The sequence below is a fragment of the Quercus robur genome, chromosome 2 (assembly GCF_932294415.1).
Source record: "Quercus robur chromosome 2, dhQueRobu3.1, whole genome shotgun sequence".
Taxonomy (NCBI): domain Eukaryota; kingdom Viridiplantae; phylum Streptophyta; class Magnoliopsida; order Fagales; family Fagaceae; genus Quercus; species Quercus robur.
In genome coordinates this window covers 10,038,992-10,064,377 of record NC_065535.1, presented here as the reverse complement: position 1 = coordinate 10,064,377, position 25,386 = coordinate 10,038,992, and the positions used below count along the sequence as shown (strand labels likewise).

At 31.1% G+C, this 25,386-nt stretch overlaps 1 protein-coding gene across 1 annotated transcript; it reads left to right on the top strand.

The window, feature by feature from the left end:
* The first annotated feature begins 11,414 nt into the window (after positions 1-11,414).
* LOC126712273 (mannan endo-1,4-beta-mannosidase 7-like) lies at positions 11,415-14,994 on the top strand. The gene is made up of 5 exons (XM_050411539.1): positions 11,415-12,025; positions 12,110-12,304; positions 12,901-13,023; positions 14,023-14,216; positions 14,300-14,994. The coding sequence occupies exons 1-5, from the start codon at positions 11,702-11,704 to the stop codon at positions 14,727-14,729; spliced, it is 1,266 nt and encodes a 421-aa protein (XP_050267496.1). The 5' UTR covers positions 11,415-11,701; the 3' UTR covers positions 14,730-14,994.
* The last annotated feature ends 10,392 nt before the right edge of the window (positions 14,995-25,386 follow it).

Here is a 25,386-nt window from a genome sequence, read left to right as displayed (position 1 = left end):
AATTATATATATTTTTAAAAATCTAAAAATTTAAAAAAATTTCTACAATATGGTGTAGCCACTTGGCACAACCACGACTTCTAAACCCAACTTTTATTATATAGTATATGATTGAAAATAAATAATAAAATTAGTTTTATTATAATGATTAAAAAAAATAGTTTTACTATAAACATTTTAGTGACAGTAACTAAAAGTCTGATAGTGTATCAAATGTCCTACAATTATAAATATTAAAAATATTTATGGTGTATGATAAGTTTTAGTCATAATTAATAGTGATTCATTGAAAGCGTGAATTGAAAAAACAAATGATTTAATTAAACCTTTTTAAAATTTAGAATTTAATTTAAAAGTACCTGAATTATCGGGGAATTATATAATTTATCAAAATCTTTAATTAAAGTTAGCCACTTAGCACAAAGAAGGTAAACCCTCTTAGAAAAATTATTAGGTACTCTCGGAGTACCATAAATGCGTATTTTTTCCTCTCACATAAATGATGAGTTTCACCATGAATTTAATTAGTGGGACCCACCATTCATGTGAAAGGAGGGAGTACGTATTTATGATACTTCGGGAGTACACAATAATTTCCCCGCCCCTTGGCACAATCACGGATTTTAAGACTCGCCTTCTTTTATATGACATAAAGTGACATTATGAAAAATATATCATACTCTGCACCCTAAACTATCACACTTTGCACCATATCATTATTTTTACTATTAAGTTAGATAGAAATTAATAGCACATGACTTGCACCTAATTTTTACTTAGGTGGCACACTGTTTAAAGACCAAAACACCCTTTTCACAAACAATTAAAACCATTTTTTTTTTTTCAGGTCTCTCTCACCCAACAGCTCTTCCCCTCTCTCACCCATGAACTCTTCTCCTCTTTCTCATTGTGTAGTTGCTCCTCTCCCCCCAAATCAAACATACAAGTTATCTCTAAGTCCAAAACAAAATCATCAACGGTACCAAAACGAAATATGATGTACAAGAAACGCTCCATAACAAAGATCAATATGGTTCCGTTTTGGGTCTTTAGTTGTTGGGCCATGCTTGAAAGGTCGAATAGTTGCAAAATCAAGATCACGTACGAACTGGGCCACTACGAGTTCAACATGACGAATAGTAGGAACCGATTAACCGAAGAATGAAGATTGAATCACTTCACTATTAAAAGAATACACAAGTTGTATTAACAATCCCAGTGGTTAACTTGGTTCCCAAACTCATTAAAGCTTTGGTATCTACCTGGTTGACTGGTAATCTGCTGAACATTATGTTTTGGATGGTTTTTCTATATCTATAATGCATTAATGCTTCAGCTACTATCTGGCCATTGCGGAAATTACGATGCAAGGCAGCCATGGAAGGTGATATAGTTTCATCAACTACTATGCTTAGAAAGGGTCCAATTTTGTTGGGTTAGAGATAACTTGTGAGTTGTGAGTTTGATTTGGGGAAAGGAGCAACTGGACAATGAGAAAGAGGAGAAGAGCTGTTGGACGAGAAAGAGAAAGACCTGGAAAGAAAAGAAAGCATTTGTTTTTAATTGTGTGTGAAAAGGGTGTTTTGGTTTTTAAACAGTGTGTTCCTTAAGCAAAAATCATATACAAGTCATGTGCTATTAATTTCTGTTTAACTTAACAGCAAGAGTAATGCCGGGTTGTAAAGTTTGAAAAATGTGATAGTTTAGGGTGTAAAGTGTGCATTTGAATGGTTTATGATGTAAAGTGTAATCTGGTGTATAGTTTAGGGTGGTAAAGTGTAATTTTCCCTGATTTCAATATTTAAGTTTGGATTTTGTTGATTAAAATCTAAGGACAAGGGGGTACGCCAATGTTGACTCTAGACCAAAAGACCATGCAATTCTAAATTAAGCTAATTTCACCATATTTTCAACTACTTTAATGACTTAGTTAGTTACAAGATCACGTAAGTAAGCTTGGCACAAAAAAAAAAAAAAAGATATATAAGTTTTCCTAATCACCGCTAATTATGCATTTAACAAAGTAACATAAAAAGAAGAAAAAAAAATCATAATTTAATGTGATAATTTTTTTTAGAAAGATTTTAAATTTATTAGGATGGTTTGTTGTGATTTGTATATCATTAATTTCACATGGGACTAATAATTATAACATATCAATTGAGAAATTATTTAAAAAGTTTTGAATTTTGTTGTGTAGTTAAACTTATTATTAGGCATAAATTTGATAACGTATAAAGTACGCAATCTGCTTAGTAAATGTCATTTGTGGTGTAATTTTCAGTAATTTATTTGTTAAATGTGAGATAAAAACATAAAAGTTAAATTATTGAAAAAAAAAACATTTTCTTACTATATGTTATTTAAATTGTTGGTTAAACGCTAGGCAAAAACAAAGGGCAAAAACAAAAGCTTTGTGCTAAATGCCAAACGACAACTCTAATTATTTATTTTTTCCAGCACAAGCGTGGCCCAATTGCAGTACCGAACCCACTTCGGGGCCCATAATTCTTGTCTGGCTTAACTTTCAGAGACACATTCCACATTTCAGAGACACATTCACCCCCAAAAAGTCTCAAGTTCTCTGTCTCACCTTTATTATTAAACCATGACACCAGTTAGTTTTTAATGTAAACGGAGATTAAATCCTAAATTTTTTATCCAATCATAAAAAACTACAATCCACTTTGTCAATGTTTTTTGGACGTTCTTGATCTTCTATTTTTCGTTTTTGTGTGTTTAAAATTTCCCCCTAACACTCCCTTTCCCCCCCCCCCCCCCCCCCCCCAAAAAAAAAGGAGAATTCAAACTGCATGAAAATTCACCAAAATGAAGATTAAAAAAAAAAATCAAAGAAAAAAATAATGAAAAAGACTCAAAGATTCTATTTAAATAATGATTCTTCTGTCAAATTCATTAGCCTAAGTCCATTTGCGAAGGGCAAGGAAAGGAATGAGATAGATTGAAACGATTTTTTTTTTTTAATGTTTAATTCATTTCCTTTTTGGAGTTTAGTAGAAAGGAGTGTAATGGCAATAAGGAAATGCTAATTTCCACTCAATTTTCTCCTAAAAATTCCTTAAAATCTAATCAAAATCACAGCCTTGTGCTATCTTTCTATAGGATGACCAAATAATTCTTCTGATATTAAAGGTTCTTCATTAAAACTTTGTGATAGAATATTTGGTTATTCAATTATTAAAACCATCAATGCTCTTATAGTTTAATGGTACTTCTTCTCTTCCTTTTTCCCATAAGAAATCTAAGATATTTCTATCTTTGTATTTAAAAATAAAAAAATAAATATCAGAAACCATTGTTGTCACAAGTTACAAGGTCACTAACAAGTAAGGGTGGTACTAGCTGGGGTCATAGGAAGAAAGTGTGTCACTTGATTGGCCCTCAAGAGTTGGGAGTTTCTTCTCTATTATAAAAAAATGCTGTTTAAAGCTGAGGCTTGAGACCCTATTTGTAAGCAGTGTACATTGTCTCTAAGGCCCTCTCATTTAATTTCTCTTGTATAATTTGGGTCGCTAGGGTACATGATCTTGCAATATAATCTGTTAATTTGGATATCTAAGTAGCCAGAGATCCAGAAATGAAACAAATGGGTCCTCTCTTCCATCTGAGTAGAGGGGTCCAATAATGGGCCTCTGCATAATATCCGCCGAAAATGTCTTTAAAGAAAAAAGAAAAAAAGAAAAAAAAGAAAGGCTTTATAGCTTATAGACACTTTTTATTTTGTTGTCTGACAAAATTTTTTAATCGTCTGATAATTGTGTAAAACTAATTGAGTAATTGGATTATTGTTTTATGGCAGAGGTGATTTCTTATATAATAGGTATATACAATATTATTCTCACTTCCATACATACCCACATGTATAGGTCTCACAATTAAATGTTTTAGTGTGTTACTTATACCCATTGTATAATGTTCGGGATCAAAGATGTGTTCACACTTTCTAGTGTCAAAAGACTCAAAACATATCAAATTGTGTTAGGGTTGAGTTTGGGTCTAAAGTTACAAAGGTGACAAAGTTTTCGATTAGTATGATTTATTTTAGTATTTTGATTGAAATTGAAATGCCATGTCCAATTGTGTAAATTGCAATAATTTATTGAATAATGAACTTAAAAGTCATAAATAATTTAATGAAAATAATTTTTGTAATTAAGCTTGACAAATGGCCAAATCCTTTAGGATCAGGTCGGGCTAAAGATTTTTCAATTCAAAGTGGTTGATTGGGTTGAAAAATACCTCCCAAGCCAGCCCATTTTTTAGATGTATGTATATTTTGGGATTTTACGCATGGAACTTAAAACCGTGCGGGTCATTATTCAGATTTGCTCAACCTAATGGTTGCTAATCTTCTAGGGCTTCTTGTTATTGTTTATCTATACTATTTATAAGATGATTTATCTTTTTGAGCTAGACTTTTATGTGGTTCAGAAATATCCCTAAACTTTACATTTAACAGGGAAAAAAATTGAGGATAACTTCGTAAAAGTATAACTCCAACTCTATTTAAAATGCCTACAAAATAGGACACTCTCTTACTAATTCATGTCTTCAAAACAAACTTATCCAATTTTTTTTTTTTTTAAATGGGGAAATTGTGATACTAAACACAAAAAAAAAAAAAAAAAAAAAAAACCTTATTACACGTGCTTGTGATGAGACCTAATGTTAACATGAGCTGTTTTAATTGAGGGGAGAAGAAGGAGGAGTGGAGATGAGTAGAGTAGAATAAAGTTTACTAAAAATAGACTTATTTTGACTCAAATCTATTATTCTTTCCCTCCCCCTTCAATCCAAACAAACTAAGAGAATTTGGAAAACACAAAAAGCGAATGAAGATTCTACGAGATCCTAAACTCTTTGGCTATATAAATGGCTTCACGGGTGAGCAGAAAATGCCTCCATTTTCGAACCATTTATTAAGTGCGTCGTGACTCACTGAGTCGGTTGCTAGCTATTTTCAACAAGACATATATTACTTATCGTGTGAGAAAGAAATTTACTTTTTCCCTTAAAAGGAAAAAAAATGTCATTTTCAGATTATCATAAAAGTTAAAGAGGACAGAGGCTTCAGATCACATTGGTAGATTTAGGTTCACATGCATTGCTAACAAAAAATTTATGGCAAACATGTAAGTGGGGAGTGGGGACAGCTTCTCACGTGGATTGGATAGGAAACTTTCTGCGCATGATCATATGATGTGAGTGACTGATTTCTATGCAAGCGACCTGCAATAGAGTTTTATTGCTGAAATCCATATGGGTTGGGTTAATTTTTGTATAAAAATTATATCAATTTTGCTGTATAGCCATATTGTGAATTTATTGTACCAACCAAAAAATCATCTTCTGAAATGAAATTTAGATTAGCCAATGACATTGTGTTTAAGTTCCTGATTTTTAATTTGATTAATAATCATTAAATTGAATCTCGAATTTATGATTGCAAATGGATGCCACCTCATCAATAATTTCTATAGGAACATCATTCATTTATACAAAATTGATGAGATTACTTGGAAATTAAAAATCTTGGTTCAAATATCTCTCTAATATTCCATCCAAGAGTTATCAATATTTATCAAGTCTGTTCCTTTCTAACGAAATGCTTGGATCATATCACAAAAACATTGTTAAAAGAGATGGCTTTGCCTGAATGAAACAAAAATTGGATTCATGTAACAACATAAAATATACCATTCCTTAGCTGGAAAGATATGTGGCTATGAAATAGTGATTAAATGGAACATAATTGACTGGGTAGTAGAGTTGTAAAAACATCTCTTTCTTCCATATTTTGGACCTTAGAACTTTTGAACCTAAGTTTTTGTAGCACACATTTCATTGTCACTAAAACACAAGACTATTAATATATTACCTAAATCACACTACAATGTCATCTCAACTATAGTACAACTACAAGATATTATTCACCGAGGAGTCCTCATTCCTCTAATCCTCTCACAAGAATTATGGGCCCACACCATAGCTCCTACAAAAGACCCAAACAAATCCCCTGTAAAAGGAAGTCAGAAGTACTGATTTCACCCATGATTTACATCCACAACATTTTTACAACAATTTATAAATGATATGTTGTTATTAGTTCTAATCTAGACCCAAACCGAAATTACTTTTTATCAACTAATAATAACTAATAATAATTTCTCACTAAGATTTGTTGCGAAATTGTTATTAAAATATTGTAAAGGAAACACTTCTCAAGTTTTCATAGGACACATTTCAGACTCACCAAAACACAATAATATTAATATATTCTCTTAAATTGTTTTTAGATAATCTAATATATTCTCTTAAATTTGTTTTTTGGCTGAACTAATATATTCTCTTGATTGTACCTAAATCAGACGGCCATGTCATCTCAAGCATGGGACAAGTACAAGATGCTATTCACTGGAGTAGTCCCCATTCCTCTAATTCTCTCACAGGGATTGCGGGCCCATGCCATGGGTCAGCAAAAAGACCCATATCTCCTGTGAAATGACTAATAGTTTCACTCATGATTTTTACCCCAGTGAATACTATTATTATTCATTGAATAAATATTGAATTTCTACCCCTAAAAGAAAAGGACATAAAATCAACTCTTTTTTTTTTTAATGAAAAATTAAGACTCTAATCATTGCAACAATTTGATATTTTCCACAAATTTTATTTTAATTTATAAACAGTCACTGTTGAAGGAAACTCCACCACTTATGGGCAGAATTTAAGATGACGTAGTCCAGCGTTCAAAAAAGTCACAAAATTCGTCTTTAAGTGGGCAGTGATGAGATTAAGGTTGTCGAATAACGTTGATGTGAGGATGTCGCCAAAATGCTCAATTTGATAATTATTTATTGGAAAACAACATATCTTATGGTAAAAAAAAACAACATATCTTTTAAAAATATAAACCAATCCATGAATGGAAAGGAAAAAGTGACATCGACCCACCAAATAACCAGCACCAATTAAATAAATAAAAAAGCAATAGTGAAACAAATTTCTTCCGTGAATGATGATAACTTTGTTTCCACTTATTCTTTACTTTGCGTGGTTCTCCTTTCATTTGTGCTTTTGAATCTTCAGCTTGTCTCCATTTACGTGCCTAAACCAAAGAGCTTTTGTTCCCATTTGCACAAGTTGCTTTAATCTAATCTTCTTCTTTGTAGGATTTACACTATCCTTAGGGTAGGACCATCGATCGTAGACCACTAGTGTGGTCACAAAACTACAAAAGTCAAAGACAAACCGTCTTGTACTTCATAGTTCTACTTTTCCTCAGCTACGCGGCATTGTTTAAAAGCGATGGCCTCGTAGCTGAATGGATGAACTAACTACTAACTAAAATTGTCGCCGTGATGTGCGCTCAAATTTGTAATTAATGTTAAACATATTGCCCGGCGTCTGAAAGGGGCTGTAGACCATGTCCCAAAAACTAGTAAAGAGCTATGTTTGTTTTAGCGATGATATATTTTAGAAAAACAATATTTAAGTATAGTATTAAGGTGCTGCACCTTAAGTTTTCCTTTTAAAATTTTGTCATATGGTTTTTTTTTTTTTTTTTCATGAAATAAAAATGTATTTTTTAATTAGATAGCTACATGATAGAATTTTAAAAAGAGAATCTAAAGAATAACACGTAAGGTATTGTATATAAGTTTTGTCATTTCTAGAAAATGAGTCATTTTCCAAAAAAATATTTTCTATAAAACTATTTCATTTTTCTATGTTTAGTAGCAACCTTAAATAAGTTGAAAAATAATATTCTAAATTTCTTTATTTAGTTTGTTGTGAGATAGAGTTGATTTCCCAAAAAAAAAAAAAAAAGTGGAAAACGATTTCTAAAAATAAGTCATACTTTTTATGTTAACTAAAAATAGTTTTCTTTTTACTTATTTTTTTTATGCTATCAAACACTGAAAAATATGAAAAACTATCTTTACACAATGTTTTCTATCGAAACAGAACAAAGCATCAATAAAAAAAAGCGTATTAGCATCAATTTGTGCGAAATGTTTTGTCTATTTAAGTATAAGAACTTACTTTTTTTTTTTTTCATTTTACATACTCATTTTTTAAAACACCACACATGATTATTTATTTTATACTACATTTTATTAAATTATCAAATTGTCTTGATTTTTTAATTGTTTCTCTTTCTTCACACACAACAACTACCATTTACTCTTTTATTTCATCCTAAAGAAAGAATAAAAAATTAAATGCAAAATGCATAGTGTCAGTATAAATTTACATGATTACTATAGCAAACTTGTAAATTTATATAATTATACACTAATTGATGTGAATCATTTTTAAATAAAACTGTGTAAATTTTACACCTTATTCTATTATACATCAACTAATGTGAGTGCTTTTAGTACCATTTCATTTTTTTGTAACTTTTTAAAGATGCCATTTAATTTTAATTTATAATATTTTTTTTGTGATAATTATTTTTTATTATTAGACTAAGACATTAATTAATTTTTAATATAAGAAGGATGAAATCAAATCAATAGACTTTTATTAAATTTTTTTTTTGAGAAGCAATTAAGATAACTGAATTTCAAGAAACTTTTACTTAGGCTATGATTAGACTATTATTACTTTTACTCATCACATATACCAAGATCATCTTAACAATGATAAAAAAAAAAAAAAAAAAAAAAAAATTATAAAAAATGTTGTATAAAAAACCCATCTAGCATTTGCAAAAGCAATAAATTAAAATACCTACAATAGTCTAATTGGTGCTGTTTTTTAGTTTTTTGAGGATTCATTATTGATTTTGTATGTATGAGATATTGTCTGACTACTAACAATTATTTTGGTCTATTAGCCCAAAAAAAAAAAAAAACAATTATTTTGGTCTTTGGCTAAAAAAAAGAATGAATTTTATATTTTTGGTCTACTAACAATTATTAGCCCATCACATATACCAAGATCATCTTAACAATGATTAAAAAAAAAAATTATAAAAAATGTTGTATAAAAAACCCATCTAGCATTTGCAAAAGCAAGAAATTAAAATACCTACAATAGTCTAATTGGTGCTGTTTTTTAGTTTTTTGAGGAGTCATTATTGATTTTGTATGTATGAGATATTGTCTGAATACTAACAATTATTTTGGTCTATTAGCCCCCCCCCCCCCCCCCCCAAAAAAAAAAAAAACAATTATTTTGGTCTTTGGCTAAAAAAAAGAATGAATTTTATATTTTTTGGTCTACTAACAATTATTAGCCTATCAGGTGTGCCAAATGTCAAATTTTTGACATTTGGCACACCAAACACCAAAAAACAAGATTCATAAGATGTTTCATATGCTAAAAGTTTTAGCTTTTTTAGCAAATTGCTACAGTATAATTGTATTGATAGAATTGTATGTTGTATAATTAAATAACAATTTTTTTAATTATCTATTAAATAACAATTCTACTGTAGCATGAGGTGTTTCAAATTAAATAACAATTTGTACTAGTAGAATTGTACTATAAAATTGCGTACCATTTTTTACTGCTACAGTATAATAGCTGAGTGTTTTTTAATTATTATTTTAATATAGTATAATGTTAAAATAAAATATCTAATATATAGCATATTGAAAAATACTGTATTAAAATTGATAAAGTAAATTTTGATGCGAGGCATAATACATCTTGTGGGAATGCTCTATAGAAACTTAGAACCTGGAAGTACATCTGAGCAGATAAAAAGGATCTAGTATGTGCCATGCCTACATGACACATGTAATGTAAGGTTCATCTTTTAATGTTCTGGAAAGTTGTTTCTTCCTCATGAACAGACACAACCGAAAGCAAAGGCAGCTGCATCCCATTAATTGAAGATTTTAAACGCGGAAAAAGTATTGTTTTCAGGACAGATACAGAGCCTACAATATATTTAAGTGATGTCAAATTGCATAAACGACTTCGTTTTTCTAGTGTTTATAACACGGTATGCTTGTACTAGATTGACTTTTTGTCTATCAAAACTCTCAGGTGTCAAGAGCCATGTAACAGATTCTTCAAAAAAAAAAAAAGAAGTAAAACAAATTGATACTGCTTTGGCATTTCTAATAGAAATATCCAACTTCAAATCTCTACTCTTAATTACCAAATTATATATAAAAATATCATTTAAATTGATAAAAAATAATATTTTAATAAAATATAGTGTAAAATAAATAATCTAATGTCTGTATTTTTAAAAAGTGATTATGTAAAATAAAAAAAATAAGTTCTTTTAAGTTAAAATAGAAGAAATGCTTGGATTTTAAGATATTTTAATAAAATTTAGTGTAAAATAAATAATATGATGTCTGTGTTTTAAAAAATAGTTATGTAAAATAGAAAAAATATGTTATTACACTAATATAGAGGAAATGCTTGAATCTTAAACTTTCACAATAGGTTGGAAGATTTGAATTATGGATGTTTGCATTTGAAATATCATGAGATACCAAACAATTAAACTTCAAGGCTCTTGACTTGGACCTTAAATTTTAGAGAGATGCTACGTCTACAACATTTTTATAACAAATCAAATGTGGTTAGTCGTTATTGGTTCAAATTTGAAACTAATACTAAGATTACTTTTTTGCCCCAACAATAACAACCAGTAACAACCTACCACTTAGAATTTGTTGTAAAAATGTTGTAGACATATCATTTATCTAAACTTTAACCATGAATTGATTAATTCTTGAAATTTAAAGTGATGTTTTTATTCTTTAACAACTTCATATTGTAATTCATTTGGACCCATTTTCATCTCCCTTCTTCCTCATTGAATCTTTTCAACTGAGAGAACCCATTTTCCTCTTTCTTTTGTGTAGTATAATTTGTCTCACTCTCCCTTAAAAGTTACCATGCTTTTGAGTGGAGTTTGTAATGTGTTTTTATATTAGAACTCATTTCTCTCTCTTTTGTGTGTGTTTATTTCTAAAAAAAAAAAAAAAAAACTTTTCAACTGAGGGAGGGATGAGCATGAAAAAAGTATTTTGTATCAAATGATTCCATATCTTTAATATTTTTTTTTTTTTTTTTTACAAGATAGAATTTATACTCTAACCTAATCTAAGTATATATGTGTGTGAAACTCCTTCCTGGAGACTTAAACTCCGGGCCTTGCCCCCCACACCTCACAAATACTTATACTTGTGAAGTGACCATTGCATTAAGGGTGTGCGGTGGTGTTATTTAAATAAATTTATTTATTTAAAAAGAGAAAAAAAAAAAAAGATTCTTAACAACTTAAATGATGGTATTGAATCCTTAACAAATTTTAAGTAATAACGCGTCTTTTCTAAATTTGGTCATATTATGTAACCGATTAAAAAGATAAATGCAAGGTTCATAACATCGCTCATAAATTAAAGGTTAACTGAGTCAAGCTGCTTATAATTCCATTAGTACCTCTTATATTTACTCTATTTAAATCCCCTAGCCTTCTCAAAATAAGCAAATAAACCCTCTCGACATTGTATTTATCAAAATATACCAAAAAAAGAACGTGTACATTTTTAGCAAATCCATCCATAAACACTATCATATACACGACCACGAAACCTTTATTGGATTTATGACTTTATTTAGCCGTTTCCTTATAAAACTGCATTGAGAAAGAGAGAGACAGAGAGAAAGAGGAAGAAGAGAGGGAGAGAGAAAGAGTATGAAGCATTTGGGTGTAGCTTTCTTTGTTCTTCTTTTGATTCAAAACTATGGGATTTTCCTGCATGTAGAAGCAGATAATGGGTTTGTGAAAACCAAAGGAGTGCAGCTTATATTGAATGGGAGCCCCTACTATGCAAATGGATTTAATGCCTACTGGATGATGTATGTGGCCTCCGACTCATCTCAGAGAGACAAAGTTTCATCTGCCTTTCAAGACGCTACAAAACATGGTCTTAGAATTGCAAGAACTTGGGCTTTCAGTGATGGAGGATATAGACCTCTGCAGGACTCTCCTGGCTCCTACAATGAACAAATGTTCCAGGTTAGTTTTGATTAGAATTGTTATTGCTTTTCTTTTGCACTTTTTTTTTGACATTCTTTTTTATTTTTTTGGTTTGGTTTGTAGGGGTTGGATTTTGTAATATCTGAAGCTAAAAAATATGATATTAAGGTAGTGTTGAGTTTGGTGAATAACTATGAGAACTTTGGAGGAAAGAAACAGTATGTGGACTGGGCAAAAGGTCAGGGCCAATCTGTAACATCTGAGGATGATTTCTTCACCAACTCTGTAGTGAAGGGGTACTACAAGAACCATATCAAGGTATATTACACTGTAACTCTCTCCTCCTCTCTCTCTGTCTCTTTTGAGCTAGCTGTATATTAATTTACCAAGTGTTTCATATTTTAAACGGGTTCTGTATGATTTTTTTTTTTTTTTTCATTTTCATTTTCCTTTTTTTTTTTTTTTGGCCAAGTAATTGGGTGGTTGGGTCGAACAAAAATAGGAAGTTGAAATTAGTGGTAAATGAATGATGAATCGTCCAACATTAGCTGTCTTATTCTCCTCCTCTGCTGTGTTTTTGGTTGTGGTAAGAGTATACATTAATTTGCTAGTAGTTTGGAAAATGGTGGTAGACTACTTTTACCAACTTTGGCCCACAAGGAAATAAAAGTCTCCCTAAGATTAAATGCTTCGTTGTAAATTCAAGATTTGGTTTATTTCATTTTGGGAAAGGCCGGATTTAGTGCTTTACACATTAGAGACGAACAAATATATTAGTAATATTACCATTGTTCCTGAAAATTTTAATTTTGAGAAGTTATGAGTTATGACACAGGTAAAATTAGTATTTTCCTTGTTCTATGTAATTTAACCCCCTTTTTTTTTTTTTTTTGTGTGTGTGTATTGTGTAACAGACTGTTCTTACAAGGCGTAATAGCCTTACTGGAATTGCTTACAAAGATGATCCAACCATAATGGCATGGGAGCTTATGAATGAACCCAGGTGCCCTTCAGATAAATCAGGAAAGACCATTCAGGTTAGCAAAAACCTCCCAAATCAGACTCTTAAAATCTAAAAATGTGTTTCCCATGTATACTTTTTACTTTGACCAAAGTCACTTTTGAAAACAGTATTTTGCAGCAATATTTTGTGTTTTTTCCATAGAGAGAGAGACCTCATCCTCATGTTCTTAAATTGGAGTTGGTATTATGTTAAATTCAACCAGTGCTTTATATAAAAATTAAATTTACCTAGTGCTTAGCGCCTTAGCGGTCCTTATCATGGACTTAAGTCATGAGTGTTCAACACTTCAACTGCCCCAAGAGAAATTGATGGAATAGATTTTCTTTGATTACCTGCCTGAAGCAGGAAGGGGCAGGAATTGAACCTAACCTATTAACTAGGCTTTGGACAGGTTGATTATATAAATTTTAGGAAAAGAAAAAGAAAAAAATTGTCCGTGACTTTGTTCTTGCATTAGCATCAGTTAAGAAACAGTTAGTTTCACCAATTTCACCATTGCCTTGGAGAAAAAAAGGTCATACTCAGCATATATAACTTCGACTTTTGCGGGGATGAGAGACTGAGACAAGTGATTATTAAATAGAGAAATGATATGTCTACAACATTTTTACAACAAATTATAAGTGACAGGTTGTTATTGTTAGGGCAAAAAAGCAATTTTAGTGTTAGTTTCAAATTTGAACCATTAATAACTAACTACCTGTGATTTGTTGTAAAAATGTTGTAGACGTAGCATCTCTCTATTAAATAACCTTATTCTTATTTTTTCTTTGAGAGACAATTCTTGGATTTGAATTTGGATAGAAGGCATTGGTAACTGCACAAGGCCTGATGAGCTAACCTCTTCACTAATGCCTTTAGCATAAGAAAATGTGAAACATGGCTATTATTATATCATGCATATAATACCAGTCACACACTCTGAACAAGAAAAATATATCAAATTGCAAGTTAGTTAAAAAAAAGAAAAAAGGTATATATGTGGTTTTACTATAATGAGTTTCTCTGACAGGCCTGGATTACAGAGATGGCATCCTACCTGAAATCCATAGATAGAAATCACTTACTAGAAGTTGGTCTGGAAGGGTTTTACGGCGCATCAAAGCAGCCATCAAATCCTAATTTTCAAGTAGGAACAGATTTCATCACAAATAATCAAATCCCTGGCATCGACTTTGCCACAGTCCACGCATACCCTGATCAATGGTATGGATTAAATCAAATAAAGTTTCTGCTAACATTTAACTAACAATCATTTCCTTAAGAGGTTTATTTTGTTTGATGAGCAGGTTGCCTGGCTCTAGTGATGAAGACCAACTCTCATTTTTGAATAGTTGGCTTAATGATCATATACAAGATGCACAGAAAATCCTTCACAAACCAATTCTAGTTGCAGAGTTTGGAAAGTCTTTGAAGTTATCTAATAATACACAAAGGACTGAGCTTTTCAAGACAGTTTACTCAACAATCTATTCATCTGCAAGTGGTGGAGGTGCAGCCGTTGGCGGCTCGTTCTGGCAACTTCTTGCTGCAGGACTGGACAATTTCCGAGATGGGTATGAAATAATCCTCAGTGAGAACCCCTCAATAGCTAGTGTGATTGATCAGGAGTCTCAAAAGCTTGGTAGGCTTAGAAAGATGTATGCTAGGCTGAGAAACATTGAGAAGTGGAAGAGAGCAAGAGAGATTAAAAGCAGGGGCAATAATAATGGAAATTGAGCGAAGAGAATCCCAACAATATTAAGAGTAGTTACAGATTACCCACATTATAAGCTGTGTACTGGAAATGTATGACTTTTAGGAGGTGAATTATATGTTACAGATGATATTTTTTCATCCAGGAGAGTAGGATTGAAAAAAGAGTAAAGAGATTTACACCAATGTATTAGGCTGAGTGTCTAATATTTTTAGTTTTAACATCACCCAGGACTGGAGTTGTGGATTTCCAGTAAAAATAAATAAAAGGCAAATTATACTTTTAGTCTGAGTCATCCAACAATGGGGTAGTTTCAACTTCATCCCTATATATTTAATTGTGTCAATTTCATCTCTCAACTATTAATTATGTTAATTATGTCATTTAATTTTCAAAATCAAATCAATTTTAATTTCAATAAAATCAACTTATGAGAATAAAATTATCATAAATTTAAAAATTGATGGGTGACATTGAATTCATTTTGAAAATTAAAGGATGAAATTAACACATTTAATTGTTGATGGGTCTTCATATTGAAATTTGAAGGATGAACTTAATACAACTAAATGTATAAAGACTAAATTGAAACTATGACAAATGTACAGAGACTAAAATTATTTAGGCAAAATTGGAAGTGTGACTAACGTACAGAGATCAAGATTGTAGTTTGGCCTGAATGGAAACAAACAACAGTTCTTTTTATTCAGGGACTAGGAGGCCTTCTTAGGGATATCTAAGGAATTAGTGATTTACATATATAGGGGCATTCCTGCTAGTGTTCATTACTGCTTGCAATTTAAAACCAAAAACTAGCTGCAAAAATGCTTGCAGCACTGGCTCAATCTTGACAAGAAGTATTTGCAAGTATCAAAGATCTAATCATCTAAATGACCATTCCATCTTTAATGGTCCATTTGGATTAATGAGGAGTATTCGAGCCAACTCTACTTTACTCTCCCTTGCTCCCCCTCCCTTGCTCTTTAATCCAAACAAGCCATAAGCGTTGCATTCTTCACTCTTCAGCATGGCCGCAATCCCTGACTAGACTAATATAATAAATAAATAAAAGCATTAGTCTACTAAGTATTTCTATTTTAGGAAACAGGAGAGGGGTTGATTTAAAAGAAGATATAAATAATCTCAACCATAACAACTGCAAACAGATGGGTCCAAACCTATTGGCTACCTACCTTCTCAATCACAACAATTTTCCAAGATCTGTAGAATTCCGTAACCAAAAAAGGCATTCAAATTTCAACCCTTCTCGTTATATTTTCACAGACAAATCTTACAGATATGGTCATATGGGAAGGGACCTAAAGCCTCAATCCATGTGGTTACTAATTGTCAAACCAAAAAAAGAGTCAATCTTCTATTTTTATTCTCTCAATTTTCCAACGAAACAAGCATAGTACACAACAAATATATATTATGTAGTTTATAGTTTTTTGCAAGGTTCGACTTCCCTCAATTTTCCCACGAAACATTAAAAATCTAGTGGTCACAACTACATAAACAAAATGACAAATCGAAAAGCATTGATAAAATAGACAATAAAACAGACTTGCAAATCTAGGGAGAGCATTGAAGTACAAACCAACGGAGCAATGATTTTAACAATCAATGTAAAGTACTACTTTTGTGTAAAAAACTCTATATACTACTTTCATATTTGTGTGTTCCAATAAGTATTACTGTTTTTTCAAAAAAAAAAATAAATAGGAATGGTTATCTCACATTGGTTGTGAGTTAGAGTTTCAATTCTTATATAATAAATAAATAAATAAATAATCTCTATATAATACTTTCGTATTTGTGTGTTCTAATCAGTATTATTATTTTCTCAAAAAAAAAAAAAAATGTAAAGTAATGCACATCATATATATACTAACGGAAGAGCCTTGAAGTTACTCTTGTGAGATGCCATGTGACCTTTAGTATTCTCAGATTAGAATTAACGTTGATAAGGAAACTTTTGTTCTTGTCTGTTTGAAACACAAATTACACTACGTAGTTTTGGGACATTTTTTTGGTAGGAAATAGTAGAAAATAATGCTGAATTTGTTTATGGAAGGCAAGAAACTTAATTATAGAAAATTGTTTCCAATTACTAACATTTCTTTTTTGATTTACCAAAATTTTTTTGGGTAAATCAGGAATTAATATAAACGAAACAAAAGGAACAGAGTAAGGCATAAGCCTCTCAAAGTATATGCCAGACAAATAGTAAAACAACAACAAACTGATGTCCAAAGGAGGAGAACCATAAACAACAAAATCTTGTTCTAACTTAGTTCTGGATTTGGCAAGCCGATCAGCACATTGATTGGTTTCTCTTTTGGAATTCGATTCACCAATTACTAAAATATTACATATGCTGCTTAATGATCCAAGTAATTCGTGTTTGGAAGGGTTTTATCTTTATCTTCATTAGGTTTTATTTGTTTCATGGCTGAGTAAGCATTACAAATACTTAGGGTGAAATGACCAAATTAATTGTCACATTAAATTTTGCGGTTCTTCGGTAAATAAAGGGTCATAGTCATACTAATATATTCAATTATACACACAAATACATGGAAAATTATTGTGTAATCTTGGAGGACAAGGTCAGCAGGTTGACCTTGTACTCCCCCCCCCCCCCCCCCCCCCCCCCTCCTAATACACAATGATAAAGTTGAATTTTAGGGAGATATTAAGTAGAATTAATTGTGCACAACGAGGGAGGAAAGAAAGTAGAGAGAAAAATATAGATGAAAGAACAAAGTTTAGTTACAAAAATGGTTGTAACCTAAGGCTACAAGCCTACAACTTTACTCAATATCGAGGTGAATTTTGACAAATCTATCATTGGATTAATTTTTTTTTTTTTATATCCTTCATGCTTGCAAAATTTCTAAAAAATTAAAGATCAATAGCTATGTCATCAATAAATTGTTTAAATTACAAGTTTTTGTAGTTTAAAATTATGCATAAAATATAAGTTTATAGATTATATAGTAAATAATATCCGATTTATACAAAATTTGACATGGGCATCAAGAGCGTAAAGAATATGCAATTTAACAGTTAGATTTTCAAATTATGCATAAAATATAAGCTTACAAATCATATAGTAAATAATATCCAATTAACACAAAATTTGACATGTGTATTAAGAGCGTAAAGAATATGCAATTTAACAATTAGATTTTCAAAATATGTAATAATGTTTATTTTATTGAGTAAGGTTGTAGCCTTAAGCTACAACTAATCTTATCTTGTAACTAAATTTTGTCCTAGGCAAAATTATACTATTGTTGGGGTACTTTTCTTTACACCTAATGTTATTTAAATAACACCTATTTATTTTCCTTTTAGATGTATTATTGGACATGCTTAAATATCTTTTTCAGCTATTACTATGCTAGTCCACAACCTTTCTCCTTTCTACCACAAAATTGGGCTACGCTATAGGACCCGATACTTTCTCATGAAAACCCGAATTATTTAATAAAGTGAGATAAAATCTAATCTTTTCTAAAAGACCAAGAATACTTATGCTTGGCAAGATTTAAAAAGCCCACGATTCAAATTTATGGTAAAACAACTTTATCAATGGAATTCAAGTCCATAATCAAAGCTCATGGTTTAAACCCATGGTAATTTATTTATCCAAAAGCTCAATCCCCATCGGCAATATTTGAAGCCCAATTTTCATTGGCAACATCAAAGCCCAATTTTCATTGGTAATATCAAAAGCCCAGTTTCCGCTAGCAATATTAAAAACTCAATTTTCATTGGCAATGTCAAAAGCCCAATCTTCATTGGCAATATCCAAAAACTCATTTTTTCATTGGCACTATTTTATCAAAGAGCCCGAGATTATTAACACTTGGCAAAGAAAAAAGTATCATGAACAATTATTGCTTAAGTATTACTATGGCAAAAAAACCATACCAATTGTTTTATAAAAGCTCACAGGGAGTTATCTTGAAGAATATGTTCTCACATTATAACCCATGAAACACATGGTCATCACTTGCATCACAACATCCATAATATATATCTCCAATGCTCATGGAAAAATGCTTGATCCCACAAGCTTACCATTTAAATTATGATGCGACTATTAAAAGCCATGAACGTTATTTTTGATTCATAATAGTAAATGTTATTTTCGAAGGTACTTTGAAAACTTGTCATATTGCTTCAAACATTACACTTAATTGCCCAAAAGGCCCATTGCAAGTATCTATAGAAACCCAAAGAATATTTACTAATAAAAGTCCATGAAGGAGGAAAGCCCATGGCAACATGTGTTGTTGATTTTGTAGTATGTACACAACCCGACCCAAAGAAACTAGCCCAGGTGAATAGGCCCAATCTAAGAGATCCCAGCAAGAAGCAAAGGACTAAAAGTAGGCAAAACAACCCTTGTTCATCCTTGACCAAAGCACAACAAGAGAACCAAGTCCTTAAAGATGAACTAGAGGTTGTCCTATTGACTTTTGGGTCACTCTTTACCTGATGTGAACAATACCCGAGGCTTGTAACATCAGCTGAAGTCTAAAGGGTAATGGAACTCCATCATCTTTTTCAAGACTGCACCTCCAGCGGAAGGGGAGCTAAAACCAAATTATTTAAACTCCAGCAAATTGATGCTATAAATGTTAAAAACGTTCAAGAAATAATTCATGTGCCAAGCCCATGAATCCTAAAAGGGAAAAAAATTGGGAACATGTAATTTGGAGGGCATAAAGGGACCTCCAGCAGAACCCCCTAAAGTAGGCTTAGAACTTGACACCTGGCTTGGGGTGTTGAATCTTACTTCTTGGGGGTCTAAATCTCAGTTGCAGTTTTAGGATTTTGCTCTTGATACACGCCCCAATCACATTGATTAAGCTCAGCCCCAGAAATCCTGGCATTTAATGTAAAGTCCCATCATTACTCAAAAAAGCAAAGCAGCCCATAAAGCAATCCTTCTACTTTTGACCAAAAATCTCAGGAAGATTAATCCTAGTTCTCCACCTCTGATTAACCCTACATTTTTTGGACTCATGTTAACTAATGCTTCCCTAAAGCTCCATTATAAATACATAAGCATCTCAGCCCACAGGGACTCAACAACTCCCTCTAAAACCCCTGGTCTATTTGCCATTTTACTAGTAGTTTAGCTCTCTTTAAGCTCACTACTCATCCCTTTTAGCCCATGTTCATATAACCTCAAATATTCTTTCATCTCTTTTACACAAACACAGCTCATAAATGCCTCCCACAACTCACAAAAAGCCTTAATCTCAGAGTTAATCTCATCCCACTCACTAAAATAGCCCATATTGTCTCATTCATGCCTTATGAACACCTACCCACCAAAATCTTAGTTTAATACTTGCTGCACTGAGCTGGGATCCCTCTCTCCTTTCACACCATGCCAATTAATCATTTTTCTCTTCCCATGGAATCTTTAATTTTTACTTTTTATTTTACGGTTGAAGGATATAATGTATATGTAACAATCGAACTTTTCCCTCACATTGATGTAATGATGGCTAAAAGTACAATGAACTCCCCCAACCAAGACATGCAAGGACCCCGAGGAGTTAATACATTCCTAAATTTATTTAATCATTAACCATTGGACTATTTAAAATTTATTTTTTCTAGACTAAGTGTAATTTTATTCTTACTGCTGGAGATTTATTTCACTCGAACTATCAGACCAAGACCACTAATGTACTAATTAAATATTGTAAGATATTTTTTATTGGGCTTTTTGTTGCTATTTTGTCAAGTGCAGCCATAATTTCTTGCTTGGATAGGCTTTGTCATCACACCAAAAGCCTTTGGGTACCATCTCAAGAGCCCATTATCGAGTTTCAGCTTGGCTTCCCACATCTTAGATAGAGGCATCAATTTCCCCCTCAACAACTATTAGTTCTTAAAATTTACTTTATGAGCACAATTAATTCTTAAAGTTTAAAGTGAGCACTGTTATTAGTCCTTGAAGTTTGAAAAATGAACTTTATCAATTCCTTTGCTAACTTTTGATAGGTTTTTTTTGCCTATATGTCTAATGAAAGATTGATGTGTCAACTTTTTAAGTAATATGACAACTTTTTATTATTAAAAAATTACACATCAAAGCCAACTCACAATCTCACTTGTCAAACACTTTCAAATTTTATCAAATTACACTTATCCCTAACGGGCCAAACCCCAAACAATCCAAATTTCTTCAACCATCATCGACCTGACGTCCATATGAAAAACCAAATACCAATCTAAGATTACCACAAATCTTCTTGTACCCATTGCAGTTGGCAAATAAACTGCCAAAACTGAACAATTTTTATTTTTATTTTTAAAAAAAATCTTCAAAAAATTAGTTTGAACACCTAAGGGTCCGTTTGATACATGTGTTTAGAAACTGAAAATTGTTGTTTGAAAACATTTGTGAAAATACATGTGGGTGAAAAAGTGTGTGGAAATACGTGTAATGTTGTTTAAAAACTGAAAATGGTTTTTTGAAACACAAACCAAACACCCCCTAAGCATCCTTATTTCCCAGCCAAAGCCCAACTACACAATCTTAGGCAATTTCCCAACCAAAGTCCAACTACACAGTCTTGGGCAATTTCTCATTTCCTTGTTAAGATCAAAGGCCCATAGTCCCAGAGACTCCAGAGGCTATCAAGTCTCAAGTTCAACCAGGTTCCTCTCATTTCTCGTGAAGGAAGCTTGGCTAGCTTCTTGCGAGAATAATCATCTGATTTTGAGCAAGGTTTTGAAACCTAAACCATTCAATGAACTGTAAAAAGGAGAGGTTCAAGCTTTTTGAGGTTGGACCGAAGTCGAACTGGAGTCGAACCATGATGACATCATAATTAATTTAATAATTAAATAAAAAAAATGTAACAAATTTATAAAAATAAACAATATTGATCTAAAAATATAGAATATTTGTTCTAAAAAATATAGAATAGTAATCTCTTTCAAATATATTTTTACAACTTTTATATTTTAATACTTTTAGGCCAAAAAATGTAACAAACCGAATAAAAAAAGAAAACCTACAGCCATAATGCCATGAGCCAACAAATGTCATGTTTTTTTTTTTTTTTTTTAAAGAAAAAAACACCTTACCCGAAGGAACTAATGCCGTCACTTTTTATAACCCCTTCAAATTCAAATTTTAAATTTAAAAAAAAAAAAAGAAAAAAAAAAACCAAGAAACAAACAAAAAAATCTACAGCCACTTATGTACTACATCTTATTTAATTAAAAAAAAAAAATTTCTATTTCCAAAGCAACCCACTCATATGTCATATCACCCTCTCTTCAATACAACATTAGAGCCAACCTGCCCCCACTTACCACTCTCACCTCTTTCCCTTTCGTCTTCTTTTCTCTTTCACTCCCCAGGATTCTCTCTATCCCTATAGTCTCTCTTTACAAACATAAATTTATCCTTCCTTCGACAGAAACTAAATGGCAAGAACCAGTGATAATAGAGAAAGATCCAGTGACGGTGAAGCATTTTGGTTAAACAAGATGTCAAGCTCTGGCCTCCGGTGAAGAAAAACAAGATAGACCACTGCAGATTTTTTTTTCAAAGTATTTGTTATCTAACCGGTAAAACCGTGTCCGATCTTGGAAACTGAGAGGTTTGACTGCGGTCCAAACGGTTCGTTGCAAATTAAAATTTTTCGGTTTTATACTTCTAAAGAACCGAATTGATGACCAGTTTTCGGTTACCGCGGTCCAATCGGCCAGTCCGTATTTCAAAACCTTGATTTCAAGTTCAAAGGCTTTTGACTAAACAAATTTTGACAACCGGTTTAGGAAGAATAATTATAAATAGTAATGTTAAAAATAATTTTTTCATTAAATAGTTGCCACATCATTAAAAAAAAAAAGTCATGACACCATTCGGTTAGTCATGTATGTAATGTAATACTACTAATGACAGTTAAAAAAATAACTAATTATGTTCATTTTTAAAACTTGAGGAACTAATAGTGTTCACTTAAAACTTAAGAGACCAATTGTGTTTATAGGATAAACATTAGAGACCAGTGACATAGTTTTGCCAAAAATATCTTTTGGGTGTTGTTGGGGGGTGATTTTTGGATGGAAAATTGGTGGGACCCCAAGTATTTTCTCCCCCGACCTACCAAAATGTAATCTTCCTAAAATGGGAAAAAAAAAAACTAAAGGGAAAAATGGAATAAAATTTTCGGGTGTGTTTGACCAAAATTCCCTTGTTGAACATTCAAACGAGTTTTGCGTGTTTTTTTTCCCCCAATTTTTTCATTTTTTGTCACTCATTTGTTTTGAGTTTTTTCTTCCTTTAATTTTTGTCCTTTTTTGGTACTTCTCATTCAATTGTTTACCCCCCTGGGGTAATTTGTTACTTTTTTTAAAAAAAAATCTAATGGGGCGTGAAAATAAATTTATACAAATCACATTTTTCATCCTTTTTTTTTCCCTTACAAACAATTTTTTTTTTCATTCCTTCATTTTTCCACGCCCAACCAAACACCACAGGAGAAAATTAAAATCTTTTCTATCCCCCATTTTTCCATCTCTTTCCCATTTTCTATTCTCTTACTTTTCCACACCACAACCAAACAAACACTAATGAAAAGACTTATGTCATGTTTGATAGACTGTAATAGACACTGTAATGTAATAGTTATTCCTATGATTTAGCTATTCAATAGTTTAGTTATGTTTTTATTACAATGAATAGTCATTCCTTATGAAATTATGAATAGCTATTTTTTAAAATGAGGAATAATTATTCATCTCTAAAAATGTTGTAATAGCTATTCCTTAATAGGTTTAATAATTTCTAACATTAAGAGAATGTTTGGTAGACTGTAATAGGTACTGTAATGTAATAATTATTCTTATAGTTTAACTATTCAGTAGTTTGATTATGTTTTTATCACACAGAATAACCATTCCCTATGAATAACTATTCTTTAAAATGAGGAATAATTATTTATCTCTAGAAGGGATGTAATAACTATTCCTTAGTAGGTGTATTAATTTCTACAATTAATATATTTCTAAATAAACAAACTTTCCATATGCACATAACAATTATGAAAATAAAAATCATAAAAAATAACTATTTTCTCTTTCAAATTTTAAAAATATCATATTTTAGGAAATATGATTTATGAGTAAGATATTCCTAAAATATATCTTAAGTTTAATTTGAAATGCTTTCATTCTATTGTCTTCAGGGTTCTATTATTATGTTGTCACCAAATAAATGAATAATAATAAGCATTACATTATAGCATTTTGTATTCCTTGTAACATCTATTCCTATTCTTTTGTGATTACCGTTACAGTATACCAAACGTGCCTTAAGGACACATTTGGTACACTAAGTGTGGATTACAACAAGAATGGTAATATTTATTACATAAAATAAATAAGTTTTTTTTAGCCAAAAAATGAATAAATTAATGGAATATTTGATGAGACTAATTAATAGTATACATTTAATGATATTTTATTAGGAATTTATGGATAACATTTGTCTATTACAGTTTACCAAACATGTTCTAATATATTTCCAAATAAAAAACTTTCCATATCCATATAACAATTATGGAAATAAAAAATCATCAAAAATATTTGATGAGACTAATAATGTACATTTAATGATATTTTAGCCAAAAAAGAAAAAAAAATGGAATATTTGATGAGACTAATAATGTACATTTAATGATATTTTTAAGGAATTTATGGATAACGTTTGTTAATAATACATAGAAACCATATAGTAAGCAATAAGGTTGAGATGGACAAATCAAATTGTGCCAATTGGCTTTCTCAAAAATTGTGCCAATTGGAATCAGTTGTCTAAATCATTATCAATAAATACAAAATTTAACCCCATGTCAAGCCATGGTTGCTCCAGCAATAATACATGGTAGAACCTTATCTTAGGCTTTGTATATCATGTTAATATGTCCAAATTTACACACAATGATGAATCCGAATTTTAGAGATATATTAAGGGCACGTTTGGTAAACTGTAACGGTAATTGCATAGGAATATGAATAAGTATTACAAAGAATACAAGATCTTGTAATGTAATACTTATTACTATTTGTTTGGTAACAACACAATAATAGAATTCTGAAGACAATGGAATAAAAACATTTTAAATTAAACTTAAGATATATTTTAAGAAATATCTTACTCATATAATTATATTCCCTAAAAAATATTTTTTTTTTTAATTTGAAAGAGAGATTAGTTAATTTTTTATGATTTTTTATTTTCATAGCTGTTATTATATATGCATATAGAAAGTTTTTTTTATTTGAAATTATATTAATTTTAGAAATTAATACATTTACTAAGGAATAGTTATTACAACCCTTTTAGAGATGAATAATTATTCTTTATTTTAAAAAATAACTATTCATAAAAAAAGACTATTCCTTGTAATAAAAACATAATCAAACTATTGAATTGTTAAACCATAGGAGTAACTATTACATTAAATACCTATTACAGTTTACCAAACATACCTAAGTGAAATTAATTTTGCACATTGAAGGGCCCAACCATGTGTACATTTTTAGCAAATCCATCTATAAATACTTCCATGAACACGACCACGAAATCCTTATAGAGTGGAAGAAGAAGAGGAAGGGACAAAGAAG